The sequence below is a fragment of the Colossoma macropomum genome, unplaced genomic scaffold (assembly GCF_904425465.1).
Source record: "Colossoma macropomum unplaced genomic scaffold, Colossoma_macropomum, whole genome shotgun sequence".
NCBI lineage: Eukaryota > Metazoa > Chordata > Actinopteri > Characiformes > Serrasalmidae > Colossoma > Colossoma macropomum.
In genome coordinates, this window is record NW_023494798.1 from 9071135 (window position 1) to 9087501 (window position 16367).

Sequence of the window (16367 nt, forward strand, 5' to 3'; positions counted from 1 at the left end):
AATGGGTAGGACGGCTGTAACGTGCTGCGTGGTCATCCATTACCACTGGATCTTATGTCACCGCATTTTATCACAGATGAGTGGCAGCAGCGTCTCTTGTGCTCCAAAGGCAGTGAATGAGAGCCTTCTAGTTCACTTGCCACATCACTTCCATTTGTTTTATTAATAAAAGATATTGGATGTAAATGCATTATGGATCATTACAAATACTTTGCTTTAAAACTACCAAGTCCTCACACAGTGAGAAAACAGAAATCCTGTATAGAAAAAAAGATGCATCAATAATCGTTTTATAATCGCATCGCAGCCTTCTGAATTGTAATCGAATCGTGAGGTGCCCAGAGATTCCCACCCCTAGTAAACATACTGACAGAAAATTACCCACAAGCTTTAACAAATAAATATATTATCACTATTTTTACAGTAAGTTTTCAGTATTTAATGTGTCCACGCTTTATCTTAATTACTGCTTCAATTCTTTTCCGGAGAATTGTTCTCAGTGATGCATTCAGTGATGTTGAAGTCTGGACAGTGCATTCTTCTGAGAACACCTGTAGCTCCTGTTTGATTTGCAAATGTTCTTCCTTTTTTCTCGACTTTCCTTTCCTCAATTACAGTTTATTGACCGCTGCACATCCTTTCAGACACATAGAGTTGAGTCTTCTCACAGTAAAAAGATGTTCAGAAACAGTGGTGGATTTTTTACAGATTTGAAGCAAGAGTGGAGCTTGACTTTCTTTTTCAAAGATTTAAATTTAAAGTACTGTTTGTCTGATGGTGACAGTCTTGGTGGTCTCCCAGATCTTATCAGAAAATTCTTGCAGTCACATCATCCAGCATCTGTGTGATATTCCAGCATTCAGAGAGTCACAGTTACTTTCATAATGAGAGTTATGTTTTATGCCTTCTGACCACCAGAGGGCTGCATAGCCTATTGCTGATCAGTGGCTCATAGAACTGAGACAATCAAGTTTGTGGATGATGCCACATTGATCCTATAAAACCTTGTGAAAGTGGATGAAGATCAAAGCCCCTCAAAGAGCAGCCCATGATGACCTCTAATTGAATGGAATACCACAGAGTACCAATTACTTTATAAGTCCATGATCTGAGTGACCTAGTATGAAAACCACTACTTTGGTGTGTGCCAGCTGTGCAACTGTCAAAGCAAATAAACAGTGGGTCAGTGTAACAAAGCGATTCAGTCTTAAATATATAATGCCGGAGGGCAGTGATGTCCATGTATGACAACAGATCTATTGATTTGTTGACAACAGCATAACTTTGGGCAGAAAAGGTATATTATAGCACTACAACACCAGAGAAGCCTGGTTTTGTTCTGCCAGTGGAATTCATCTCAACTTGGATTTTTGATTCACATAGTCATAAAATATTTCTCTGCATAGCTCTGTCTTCACTCGGGCATTGCTGGCTCTCTGTGAGTGAAATGTTGTGACTGTGTTGAGCTGCTAACGAGCAATTAGGGATGAAAGTATAACCCCATTTCCAAAAAAGTTGGGACGCTGTGCAGAATGTGCAGAATACAAAGACAACTTATCAAATATTCAAACTGAGAAATTTTATTGTTTTTTGAAAAATTATTACCATTACCATTTTAAATTTGAAGCCAGCAAGATGTTCCAAAAAGTTTGGGACGGGGGCCTGTTTACCACTGTGTTTCATCAGCTCTTCTTTTAACAACACTCTGTAAGCATTTGGGAACTGAGGAGACACTGCTGTAGTTTAGAAAGTGAAATGTTTTCCTGTCCTTATTTGATACAGGATTTCAGCTGCTCATCAGTTCAGGGTCACATTTGTTGTATTTTTCATTTCATAATGTGCCAAATGTTATCAGTGGTGACAGATCTGGACTGCAGGCAGGTCAGTTTAGCAAAACATGTATATATCATTCAGCATTAATGGTGCCTTCACAGATGTGCACGTCACCCATACCATGTGCACTAATGCCCCCCTACACCATCATGAATACTGGCTTTCTGGATCCTGTTTATTTATGATTTCTTCTTTGCGTTTTAGAGTTTTAATTAGTATTTGTGGATGCAGTGATGAACTGTGTTCACAGACAGTGTTTTTCAGAAGTGTTTCTGAGACCCTGCAGTGATTTCCACTACAGAATCATGTCTGTTTTTAAAGCAGTGCCGCCTGAGGGCCCAAAGATCACGGCCAGCAAATACTGGTTTTTGGTCTTGTCCCTTGCATACAGAGATTTCTCCAGATTCTCTGAATCTTTTAATGATATTATGTACCGTAGATGATGAGAAGCAAAGGTTCTTTGCTATTTTACGTTGAGAAACGTTATTCTTGAATTGTTGCACTATTTGATGGTGCGGTCTTTCACAGAGTGGTGAACCGCTCCTCATCTTTACTTCTGAAAGACTCAGCCTCTCTGAGATGCTCTTTTATACTCAATCATGTTACTGACCTGTTTCCAATCAACCACCAGGTGTTTTTTTAGCATTACACAACTTTACCAGCCTTTTGTTGGCCTGCCTCAACTTTTTTGTGTTGCTGGCATCAAACGTTAGTGGGCAAATATTTTTCAAAAAACAATACAATTTTTCAGTTTTGATTTGTTGTCTTTCTACTATTTAAAGGGTTTAAATGATTTGCACATCATTGCATTTTGTTTTTATTTACATTTTGTATAGTGTCCCAACTTTTTTGGAAATGGGGTTGTATATGGTATAGGTCCCACTGAGGGAATGTTTCCACTGGTTGGCATTCAGCAGCCTTTTTGATGGAGCTCTCTTTATTGTCTTTGCTCAGTACAAGAACAACGCAACGAAATGCAGTTAGCATCGACCAGAAGTGCAAATAGTTGCAATAGTGCAAAACAGACATACACAATTACTAATATATCTATGAATATATCTGTTAATGACATATACATGTATATATATGCATAATACTATAAATACAATATATACAGTATGTTACGTACTGTTAGAGTAAGCAGTTATGTGTTGTATTCTATATACAGTGAACAGTCTGTTGTATGGAAATGCAAGGGATAATAAATAATAAATAAATACTGTATGCAACATACAATATTACAAGATTAGTGGAGTGGTGTGGAGTTCAGCAGGGTGATGGTGGAGGGAAAGAACCTGGTTCTGGTCTGAATGCTTCTATAACTCCTCCTGGATAGGAGGAGGTTAAACATTTATGTGTTATGACAAGACGTTAAACCTCTCTTTACAAATGACACCAATGGATATGTTTGTATGTGAGACTTTGGGGTGATGGAGGAGTCAGAGCAAAATCTATAGGTTCTGAAATTATGGAAGATTCATTTATTGAGAAAAATGACAAATCCGTTCTCTGAGGTCAGAGTCTTAAACCTGGTGCAGTTATCCGTACATGGGTCAGATTTCAGTTTCACTTGCAGTCATTACGTTTATATACTTAATAGTTAACAACATCCATCCATCCATCATCTAAACCGCTTATCCTTCTGGGTCACGGTGGGGTGCTGGAGCCTATCCCAGCTGTCATTGGGCAGAAAGCAGGATAGACCCTGAACAGGTCGCCAGTCCATCGCAGGGCAGACATACACAGTCACACCTAGGGGCAATTTAGCGTGTCCAATCAGCCTGACTGCATGTTTTTGGACTGTGGGAGGAAACCCACGCAGACACGGGGAGAACATGCAAACTCCACACAGAAATTACGCTGGTCGCCCAGCCGGGAATCGAACCCAGGCATTCTTGCTGTGAGGCAACAGCGCTACCCACTGCGCCACCATGCCGCCCAGTTAACAACATTTAAATATTAAATTAATATTTAGAATTGTTATTACTATTATAGGTCTTTTTTCCCTGTCTGTGTGTTAAATTAGTGCTGGGCAGTTACTGATAAAATTCAATGTCATGATATTTTCAAACATATCACAGTATCATGCTATCAGGTTATACTGAAGTTTAACATTAGTAAAGTTAATGAACTCGTGCTCTCTTAGTTTCCTTATTTTTATGGTTTTGAAGCAAATGAGTTAAATGTAAACCATCAAGGACTGCATACCATGAGTAAAGTGCACAAAATTCACTAAAAATATCACTAAAACAGGAAATGGTATGCCAGTACACAGTATATATGATGTGTCGCCCAGCACTTTGCTAAATATTTGCCATGTCATGGAAAAGTCATAGAATTCCACTGTTAAAAAAGCGCACGAACCCTGTCTTCAGCAACGGAGGAAATGTGACAAAAACTGATGAGGAAAAAAACATCTGGACAAAACTTAACGAACATGACAGGATATGAGATGCTCAGCAGTCTCAGCAGTTCTGCAGTAGCCTGAATTATTTGAAGCTTTAAGACTCATAAGTTTGCCAGGATTGCCTCTCTGAACCTCAAGCGTTTGCCTGTTTATACTTACTACTCAACTAAAGGAATAATGATCTAAATGATAAACAATGGGAAAAAATCATGAAAATTCAAGTCTACAAATTCTGATTCACATTTAAGGTCTTAGCTGCCATTTTATGTTCATAAATATTTTCTGTTTTTGTTGGCATTGATGTTATTGATTATGACATTAATTATTTATCCACAAATAAATGGTTTTCTGGTTCTGAATGATCATGTAGTACACCAAAGATAAAATTGATATTAAATTGTCTATGTAATTTGCTTATACTCATTTAGCTAAGGTGACATAAGACATTATTGGTGTATGTTTTTGTTTCTGTTCCAAAACAACAAGGTTTATAGAATCAGCTGTAGCACTTCAAGTATTTCTCATTTTCTATAACTAACTCTCTAACTGTGTCCCTCTAGGATATCGAATGGCCTGTAGGAGCATTAGGTAAGTCTAAAACCTACACTTAAACTTCATAAGCGGAAGGAGCCATAGTTCAGCACAGTACTAAAAGATCTATGCATCACAGTGCAAGAGAGGAATATGTACTTCTTTGGAAAGGAAGCTGGAAGTGTTGTACTTCGCTGTTGTCGGAAGAAAACCTCGTATCATCATAATGGTAACTTTACAGGAGAAGGCCAAAACCTACTTTACCTTTAATGTAAGTCAGTGGAACCAGACTTTTTTCCAAGTCATTTTGGGTCATTTCTTTTGGTCCATTCATCATGAAATTTACACACAATGTAAAGGACAAAAACTGAAAAACGTCAAAAGTGGAGATACAAGGTTTTCTCCCGACAGCAGCGACTTGGGCCTTGCCTCCCCGGCCCACTTCTCTCTGAGACTCCCTGAGGAGCAACATAGACGCCTGGAAACAAGTTCATGTAAAAAGAAGGTGCATACATTAGACAAAGTGCCAGGCGTCTTTCATTTGTGATGCTTGTTTATTTTGGCAGTGCACACTGTGTGTCTCAGTACTTATCAGATAGGGGTCAACAGCCTAACTGTCCTCCTTCTTTCCTTCTTAGGATGGGATACAACAGTCGGGGTGATGAGAGTCGAATGCCATGTGAGTTGTGGAGATTTTTTATATGATTATTATTATAAATAAAAATGATTAATTATAAGTTTAATACATATCAAGCCTTTCTGGCAGAGGAACTGTGTGTGTTATTTTTCAGTTATTTGTGTTATTTCGTCTTTGTTATATTGTTTTCCTACGCATGATTTCAAATTGATATCTTTCAAAGAAACGTTATATCTCAAATGAGCTCCAATTGAGCAGTTGGACAAACAGATAGATTTCTGACATCACAAACTTTGGTAAGTTGTTTTGCAGTTTGAGCAGATTTCCCAAACCGATTTCTCAAAGTGGCTCACAAACCACAAACACACACTCACAGCCACTGCTCTACACAGGTGAACACAGTAACAAAACAGAAGAAAAAAGGCAACATTTGTTCATGGTTGTATGTGAACACTGAGAGCTGCCACCTCATGTGGGGTAAAGCCATGCATACGCGTGTAATTTTAGCCTGTTTTTAAGCCCGACTTGGTTGCAGCCAACTTTATTTCAGGATCGGAATAAATTTCAGCCTCATTGGTTGTCATGCAGTGTATGGGGGGTGCGAAGAAATGTTCGATTAACTGCCCAAAAGATCTCTGATTGAGTGGTCAGACAATCAGATGGCTTTCTGACATCACACGTTTTGGTCGGTTGTCTTGCTATTTGAGCAGATTTCATTAACTGAGTTCTCAAAGTGGCTCACAGACCACAAACACACACTCACAACCACCAATCTACACAGTTGAACACATGTAGGTTAATAAAACGGAGGGAAAATGTTGACACTGTAAAAAAAACAAAACAAAACAAAAAAAAACATAGACTTCTGCAGGTCAGATTATATGATATTGTGCAAGCACTTTTGTTTGTGACTGAAAATATAAACCCCCACAACCAAAAAAAGCACTTTGGCTTTGATTTGTTTAAAAAAACATTGAATGTGTATACATGCACTCAATAATCCGAACATGATCGGATTTCTGCAGTTACCCGATTATTCAAATGATCATGTAAACATCATACTCTGGTCTAGAAATCAGATTAAGAAATCTGATAAAGAGGCTGGATTTTAGCTCAGTGATCAGAGCTAATCAGCAACTCATACTCGGATTTCTCTTGTGTGCGCGAGATCAGACGATGGATGTCGTGAGGTGCAGCAAAACACTGTTGGAGCGGCACTGAAACCAAACACGAAATGAAGGAGTTAAATATTCTTCATCTTCTCGATGATGTATGTTCATATTTCCAGGTAAAGTGGTGTGATGTTTTTAAGAAGCCACAGTATGAAGTTTGAGTTTTCCGTTACGGTTACGTCGCGTCTTCTTCTGTGAGTTTATTGGCTGGTTGCAAAGCAGAAATCTGATTACTGTCTGTCTCATGTGGACCCAGAGTTTCCCATTATCTGATTACTCAAGTGCATGTAAACATGTTGATCGGATTACTGACAAAATCTGATTTTCTGCAGTTATCGGATTATTGAGCGCATGTAAACACACTCATTGTTTTTGTGGCATTAGGTGGATCTCATTGTGAGCTTTAATTGGATAGTACTGTGCAAAAGTTTTAAGGCATGTGAGAAAATTACATATTGAATGCTGATTATTTAGTCAGCATCTATTTGCTCAGAGAAACACTCATATTACAATAAACACAAATAACATTAATTAGTATGCAGACATTTTTTATGTCATTGTGTTTATTTAACCAGTTCCAAACCTCTTCCTGTAACATTCTTTGAATCCTATCTTATATTAAAGCTCCACTATGTAAGATTTGGGGATATGGAGACCTCTCTGGTCGAAATGTGTAACTGGACGCAACATGCAGGATGTGCTTCTGACCCCTTCCCTGATGAATCTGGTGTTTGCAAACACATTGAAGGAGTATTCAAATAAAAACTTGATCATGTGTGTGAATTATCTACTAATATAGTATATCTTTATTGTAATTATTTATTATTTTCTCGTGACTCAGTAATAGTACTTATTTTAATTTTCACGAAACAAAACCTTACATAGTGCTTTACATGAGGCTGGAGCCAAACTTTGTTCTTTGTTCTTCAGACTAGCTCACAAGATATCAACTACTTTTCTTACAGTACTTACTTTGACTCTATTTACGTTGTTTCCAACTATGCTAATGACATATTAGTTCAGTGACCCTTATTAGTCCCACAACCGGGAAATTTCACCTCGCATTTAACCCATCTGTGCAGTGAAACACCACATACACACTAGTGAACACACACACTAGGGGGCAGTGAGCACCCTTGCCCAGAGCGGTGGGCAGCCCCATCCACAGCGCCTGGGGAGCAGTTGGGGGTTAGGTGTCTTGCTCAAGGGCACCTCAGTCACGTTACTGTCGGCTCAGGGGATTGAAACTGCAACCTTCCAGTCACAAGGCTGGTTCCCTAACCTCCAGCCCACGACTGCCCCAAAAGTTGACTATCACGAACAGGATTGTGTTTTAAATAATATACTTAGGTATCTAAGACTTTCGCACAGTACTGTGTATATATATACTGGTTTTTTTTTACCAAAATGTCAATTGAATTTGTCATTTTGCCATTAGATGTCACAGTAAGCAGCTTTGATGATATGTTTCTGAATGTCTCTACTCTGCTTTCTTTTAGTTCTCAGCCAGGCTTTTTCAGGTAGGGTTGATTACTACTGTTGGATGTTTAATTTATTTATGAAAATAAAAAAAATGTTTTATGACATGAAATATAAATTAATTATGAAAATAAAAACTTTTTCTGGCTTTATGTTTGTTTTGTTCCCAAAGTACAAGCTTAAGCAGGCACTTAGGTGTATCTTACTATCTCTAACTGACCTTGCTTTTTCTTGACAAAATTCTAGATAATTATTTTCTGGGCACTTTGATTTTCACAGTCTACCTTCTGTCAGTCATTAGGGTGGAGCCACTTTGCGCTAAGTTGCATTGCTGAGTTAATGAAATGATTTTTTTTTATTAAATGTATTATCTGCATTTGTTTTTGTGGTTTTATTTAGATCTCCTGATGGTATTTTATTTTATATTTACAGTCTCATCTGAATGTATTGGAACAGCAATGCCAATTATTTTGTTTTTGTAATACACCAAAGACATTTGGGTTTGAGATCAAAAGATAAATATGGGACATCAGATCAGAATTTCAGCTTTTATATCCTGAAATTTTCATCTAGATGTGTTGAACAACTTGGTACCTTTTGTTTGAGCAAAATTATTGGCACGCATAACTGACACGGTTCTTGTTGCCCAGGTGTGCCCTGTTAAATTCATTGTTTAAACAGTGAAAAACTCTAAATGTCTACACTTATCCTGATCTCTGGGTTTTGCCTGTGAAGACTGCATTCATTGGTAAAATAAAAAAATAAACTCACATCAAGACCAGAGAGCTGTGTATGGGAGAAAAGCAAGGTATTTTGAAGCTGAGAAAGGTGAGAAATTCAACAGAGCCATTGTTCAAGCATTGGGCAGAGCCAATACAATAATTTGGAAAGTCTTTAAAAAGAAAGAAACCACTGATGTATTAACAACCATCAAACAGGTCAGCCAAGGAGAACAGTAACAGCTTATAGAAGAAATATTGAGGCCAGACTACAAGGTGCAGACCACTCATAAGAATCTGCAGCCAGTTGCACCAGCTGAACGTACGTTCAACCATAAGTTGGGGTGTAAAGTCCATCCTAAACCTTATGTTGAGTAGAGCCGGTTTATGAGGAGCCTGGCCACTTCCTATTTCCCCCATCATATCAAAAACATGAAACACCAGAAGGAGCCAGCGAGGGAGTCCTGAATGAATGGGAGTAAATGGAGCTAAACGTTAAAATAGTTTTTAATCGCTCGTCCAGAACTTCTCTTTAATTTTAGAAAGTAGAACAATGTGTTTCACTGCAAAAGCAAAGAAATCTCACCTGCATGTTTTCTTTTTCATATAGCAAACAGATTTTGGGCAGCAGGATGCTAACATCACTGCTAGTGAGCGCTAGTTGGTTGGTGAGCGGAGCAGCTCATTGGCTGTTTGCACTCACTGACGTCAACTTGAGTTCAAAAACTCTTAAAAATATATTATGCTATTACGTGTTGAGGAAATTTCATTCTTTTACATTAAAAGCATTTAAGCATTCATAAACTATGATTTTGTTCAAATGCTCCATCTTAACTCATTCATTTTGGACTCGCTCAGGAGCGCCCTCTAGCGTTTGAGAAACCTGGAAAACATTACAGAGTGGAAACTCTCCTCTCCACAAGCTCTCTGGTTGAGAGTGGTTAGCTTGAAACTAGCGTCACATAGAATTTCAGTTGCACCACAGACACGTACAGTACATCTTAACTAGTAGTGCGCAAAGTGATTGTAGATCAAAACACTGTTGCACAGAATGACGCTTTCACTCTGCAGCCCATCAGTAATAAGGTAATAAGGTCAGCGTCACACACAACCTGAGCACTGATGGAGCTGCTCTTATTGTAGCAGTTGACTTGTGCACTTGAATAGTTTCGCCCATCAGGTTTTGGAGCAACCCTGTAGCAAAATATCTCTGTGCCAGACACAAAGTAGCACTTTTTGACAGATTTTTCACGGCAGAACTCACACCGACTGTAGGGTATGTGTAAATTTTAAGTTATAGCTTAAAGCTATGTTGAAGCTATGTTACTTGGTGCAACCAGTTAAATTCTAGTAGTTCATAAACTTGAACATAGTGGCAGTTCACATTCAAACTAGGCTACGATCAAACTTAGGTTCAGCTGGTGCAACTGGCTAGAGTGTGAAGAGAAATTCAGATATAAGCCACAAGTTCTGTAACGGAATTTTATTGGCATTTTATTCTGAATTTATGAGACATCTACCAAAATGATGGTAAGTGTGGAGAAAGGAAGAATCTGATTATGATCCAAAACATACAAGCCAATATATTAATCTTTATTGGTAATGTAACGTATGCCTGTAGCAGCAGAATGAATTCAGAAGTTATTTAACAGAGAAATCCACACTGGCAACGAAACAACGGACTTATCGGGGGAAAAATGTGGAATCTTGTGATCTTAAACCCAAATGGCTTCATGTATAGCAAAATCGGCCTTGCCGTTCCAGTACATTCGGAGGAGACTTTGAGTGCGTTTTTGCCACTTACATGTCTCTAAAGCTACTTTCACACAGCAGGTAAAAGTGGCCCAAATCTGAGTTTCAGATTTTTTTGTTTGGCTGTTCTTTTAAATGTGATCTGTATGCGACATCAGTCTGAACAGATCAGCTCCTAAACTGGCCCGCATGCACAAAAGAACAATGCGTCACGTTGCTTCAGGTAAACAATTGTGACTACCAACGAACGCCAGTCGCTCCCGGAGGATCAGCTTCATCTTCACCAGCATCAAGAACCTTCACTGACTGACAGGTGGGCTCATCACCCAGAATGTGTTCGAGCTCGCCGTAAACCGGGTGCGGTCACTTCTTTGGTTCATGTCCTCGGAATCTTTGAACTTTGCTTTCAGACTTTTAACTGTTCTTTTCTCTTCAAAACGGAGGGTTTTGGATGAGTCTTTTCTATTTTTCTTTTTTTTTTTGTACAGAAACATCACCCCAAGTGTTTATGAATCTCAGCAGCTCAAAATTATGGCAAACAGGATTTGACGTAAAAGTCGCATGAATTCCGATCTGGCTGTTCAGACTGAGTCACACTGCTGCAGATCAGATTCGTATCGGATTTCAGTACCACATATGAAAGCATCTCAAATCGAAGTTGAAAATGTCAGATTCAGTGTGTTTATCAGTTCACACTGACACACAGACACACATCTGTGTCACACATGGAGAAAAAGATCAGATTTGGGCCATTTTTACCTGCTGTGTGAACACAGCCTTAATTCCCATGCAAGATTATCTAATATGTGCCAAAGTGTTTCCACTATGATTATGAATTTCTATTGTGCGCATTACTTTTAGAGAGTGACAGATCATTTGACGATTTTGATTACAGATGCGCAAGTACGTTTTTTCTGTTGTTAATTGTGTAAATTTATTTATGAAATTAAGTTAAGACAAAACTAAAACTTTTGTTTATGGCTTTATGTTTATGAAAGCTAATGTGTATCATACTTTCTCTAACTAAGTCTTCTTTTTCTTCACAATATGATATGGATTTGATGTTCATAGGGTAAGTTAAACACACACACTTACACTTAATAATTGCCATGCAATACAACACTGAAACATCCAACTAAAAAAAGAAAAAACCTGAGAAAAACACAACACAAAAAGTGTCAACTATCTTTCATTAGTGATGCATGTTTATTTTTGGCTGTGTAAACTCTGATAATAATTGGTCAGTGGTCACCAGCCTTTTTTCTTCCTTTTCTTCTCTTCAGGTCATTCGGGTCATTCGATTGCTGTGATTTGCCTCCACCTAGCCTCCAAACGCTTAGATCAGCGTTCTCAAGAGCACAGACCACTCCCACCAACTGAATTGATTGATAACTTATTACCGGTACCTGCATCTTGCATCCTATTTACTTTTTTTTTTTTTAAATTAAGGTCATTTTTATTGTTTAAGATGATACAGGGCAGAAGAAAGAAAGTAAAATAAATAAATAAACAAATAAACAAATAAATATCAAATAATTTCAATTAATATGTCTATTTCACAGTAAATAAACAATAATAAAATCAGTAGTAATAATTAAGAATTTAAGAACTTTGTTAGTCATAAGAGCCAACATCACGGGGAAACTGTATGCAACATCAACATCTGAGAGAAAAACAAGTATTGATGCCAAAACATGGTTAATTTTGAGCATAAACGTGTGAGAGAGTGGCGAGATCTGATTTACACCTATCGTGTGTTGGGTCAACACTTGGAGTAAATTTAGCCAGTCTAACCTGGATATATGCATGATTTTTTGGTATTTTAGTCAAAAATACAGTTAATAAAGTATTATAATTATGCATTATAATATACAATTATAAAGACCCTGGGCTACTCAAAAATGCCATTATTTGACATATAAATGCTATCAGAATTTTGATATCTTGCGCCTGCAAAATTTTGTACATTTTTGCTTTCAATAAATCACCTTGGATGCTTTTTCAGAAATCTAGAGTTTTGATGGTGGTTCATGTTATTGCTTATAATTGAATAAAAAAAACAATCAGCATAAGGCGGCCATATTTTTATTGATTTTCTGTCCTCTTAGATTCATGCTGAGCGCTAAAACTGATACGCAGCAAGACGGGCTTGATGTTTAATTTCAAATTGAGTTGCATGTTTACAATCAGCTGTTTTCAGTACTCAAAATCAATATAAATAGAAAGACAGCTAAGTATTATTAATTTTACAATAATATTTATGGTTATTTATCTGTTAAAATGCATTTTTAGTGCCTGTTTGTTTCATTTTGAGGGAAAGGTTGAAGTGCACTCAGTCTAGTGGATTGTGTTCCTAACCCTCTGTCATGTTATCACTTGCACAGTGATGAGAATAATAAGAGTGGGAAAAAATTCTCCAAGGATGCGTGAAGTTTCCCCGTAATGTTGGCTCTTATGACTAACAAAGTTCTTAATGCATATCACAGGCCTACATTACTAAGAGTAGCATTGCTCACAGCAGTATTGGGTGCATTTGCGACTGATAGTTTTAGCGGCGGTTTTGTTCAACAAGTTTTTTACAGATTTTGTTTTGTTTTATATATTGAGTTGTTTGTAGGAAATATTATTATGATTTTTTTTCATACATCTCTACAGATCATTGCATGAATGTATTTAATAGGTGGATCTGCCTCAAGCCCTGCCCAGAAGGATCCCTACTTGGAGCTTGTCTCACTTCAGAAAGCTGCAGGAAACTGGGATATGGAAAGTAAACTTCTTGAAGTGTTTGGCAAGACAGATGAGGAAGTGACTGAGCAGATGCCTGCACAGGTCTGTCGGAGACAATGTTTGTGTTTACATGCAAAAATTTTTGCCAATCTGATTGAATACATTCTGATTACAGATTAAGACTGAGGTGTTTATTTGCTCACTCTGCTCAACACTCTGATGAAAATCTCTGTTTACATGCTCACTACAAGTAATCCGATCCAAAATGACACGCATGCATAGAGAACCACTTAGAGTAAACGTTACCATAACAGCGAACATCACGAGCAGCAATGAGCAGCATTTGTGTTTTTAATCACTTTAAAATGATGTCAGACTGAGGAAAACGTCCTTCACATGTCCTTATTAAAGAAGGCCGAGAGGAAGACGTCGTGTTCTGAGACACATAAGATGGACGTCTGTCCCACCGCTGTCTTTTGAAGATCAGAGCATAAACTTCGGCTGCTCTCCAGTTTCTGCTCCGCCATGTTGAACGGTATAAACTTTCACTATGACGCGACACAGAACATACTTTATCTTTATGATAGGGAATGTAATCAGATACAGGCGTTTACAAAGATATTATTCTTCTATTTAACAGATTATTTACAGGATTACCCACCTCGATCAATCGGATAGAAACTGTATTCCAAATGGCCTCAATCGGACTAGAGTATTCAGATTGAAGTGTATACATGGACATTCTATTCCAATTGAGCTATTAGTCGGATTATTAATGGATTATTAGGCTGCATGTAAACGTGGCTAATGTCACATTGAGTTATGAATACATAGTCTTTGTGTGTGATTTCACTTGTCATGTGATATTTGTGCTTGTCTTGTTTAGTGATCATGGCTGATGAGTTGAAATGATAAATATGTGTTTTTGATGGTGGTGTGCAGGTGGACAGTGCAGTGTGGGCCACTCTTCTTGCTCTGATCTGGCTTCATGGCTTAAAGCCTGCTGAACAGGAAGAGTGGAAGTTCATCGCCATGAAAGCCGCATCCTGGATCTGTTCTCAGAAAGGTCAGAAAAACATCATCAAACATACTATAGAATATTTTAGTCATTATTCCTGTTAGAATCCAAACTTGAGAAGCAACTTTGTAGATGTATAGAGACATATCATCCTTGGACCAGTTTCATCAGGCTAGGCCTCCAATTTCTAAACATAGGACGTCTATTGGCTGGATATTTTTGGTTAGCGGACTCCAGCCAGCAGTGATACTGAGTTCCTAGTATAGATGATGAGTTATACATCGATAGAGTTTTGTAGATATAGATTTGCTTTGCGGAAAGAAAATTCTTCCATTATTTTGTACTACATAGAGATAAAGATACATTTAAGCTTGGTCTTCAAGATCTTTTTGGTTTTTGGTCTTGACTTGGTTTCATTTTCATTCGGGCTCAATCTTAACCAGCTCTCGGCCCACTTTGGGCTCTTGACTCGACCTTGACTAGTCATGGTCTTGGATTGTCTTGGACTCAACAAAGGTGGTCTTGACCACAGCCCTACATCTAGAAAGTGCGTCTATATGGTAGCTGCAGCTGATAAACTGAAGCTCATAGTAATGGTTGTGATTCGTGTTTAATGTGTTTTAGTGGAGAACCTGTCTGAATGCATTCAGGCTGCAAATGCTCTGCTGGGGTGTCAGGTGAAGGAGGAGATTCTTGGTCTTGGAGTGTCTCCTGCAGTCTGACCTACATCTGTCCACAACACTCACCTCACCATTCAGACTCCACATCACACTCACGTCGATTCTTGCTGGAACTAGTGCTGCTGTGTTTCACACATTTTTGACCACAAGTTGTTTGAATGAAAAGAGCTGCAAGTGTCTTTGATGTAATCTCCATATTGCAGCATTGTTCTTCGTGTGAACCTATGAAAGCCTGCCAAAGCCAATTTTACACAATGTACTGTCTTGCATTTTGTCTACTTTTTGTAATCTTTATTCAGCTATACAGCGTGATTCAAAAATATTCATCTGATTTCAAAATGATTGATTTCACTTGTAAATCATTACAGAACAATGCAGTAAACTGTAAATGGTTTAAATGAGCATAAAGTTTATTATGTAATTTTACAAGTCGCTGCTGTCAGAAGAAAACCTCATATCTCCATTTTTGTCATTTTTCAGGTTTTGACATAAATCTAAAAATACTTATTGCTCTTTACATTATTTATAAATTTCATGATGATTGGACCATATAAAATGGCCCAAAATGACTTGTAAAAAAAGTCTGGTTCCATTGACTTACATTAAAAGTAAAGTAGGTTTTTTCCTTCTCCTGTAAAGTTACCATTTTTGAGATACGGGGTTTTGTTCCCACAGCAGCAAAGTGCTCATGAACCTCCTCCAGCTGTACAGACAACATCAACGCCATAGTCAAATTCATCCCATACTGGATTGAGCATGTCGGGTGTCGCTGCACTCACGGCTCTTTCAGTGCGATTTCGGAGATCATCCAGTGTTGTAGAACCAACGACGAACGCTCTGAGCTGTTGAAAGTTCACTGCCCACGAAAATCACGCTGCACAGTTATGACGGATTCACTCTTATTGTAGTGGAGGATGCAGAACGCTTTCTGCTCAGGGGTCGCATCTCCTCACAGACTGAAGGGAGCCATCTTCCACTGACAGTCAGAAACTCTATGACCCCCTCTTTCAATTGGATTGTGATTGGTTCCTAGACGTCTCACGGTTGTAAAAATATGGCACATTGAAATCGGATGAATCTTTTTGAATCACCCTGTAATTTAATGTTGCTGCTGTTGCAGGTCAGTAAAGTATTTTCTACTGACAGATGCTGCATCTTCATAGACTAGTCTGTGATATAGTGTTAAATGGCAACATTGTTACTAAAAATCTGCTTCCATCACTGTTTGTTCACATTTCTTTAATCGGTAAAGCTTATCCATCATATCCAAGTGTGAAAACCTATGTTGTAATATTTAGACAGTTTTGTGCATTTTTTGGAAAACCTACAATAGAGTAACTATTGCACATCCCTGCTTCCCTACTAGAAAAACCAGCATAGCTTGTGTTTTGACAGCTGGTAAGCAGTAAAGG

At 38.1% G+C, this 16367-nt stretch overlaps 1 protein-coding gene across 1 annotated transcript in view; it reads left to right on the forward strand.

The window, feature by feature from the left end:
* Window positions 1–15106, forward strand: part of LOC118818549 (von Willebrand factor A domain-containing protein 5A-like) — a 28047-nt gene extending 12941 nt beyond the window's left edge. The window contains exons 14-16 of the mRNA XM_036585794.1: window positions 13211–13359; window positions 14200–14323; window positions 14900–15106. Coding sequence (XP_036441687.1) covers window positions 13211–13359; window positions 14200–14323; window positions 14900–14997 — 371 coding nt within the window. The 3' untranslated portion in view covers window positions 14998–15106. The remainder of the gene's footprint in view (window positions 1–13210; window positions 13360–14199; window positions 14324–14899) is intronic.
* Window positions 15107–16367: the final 1261 nt, after the last annotated feature.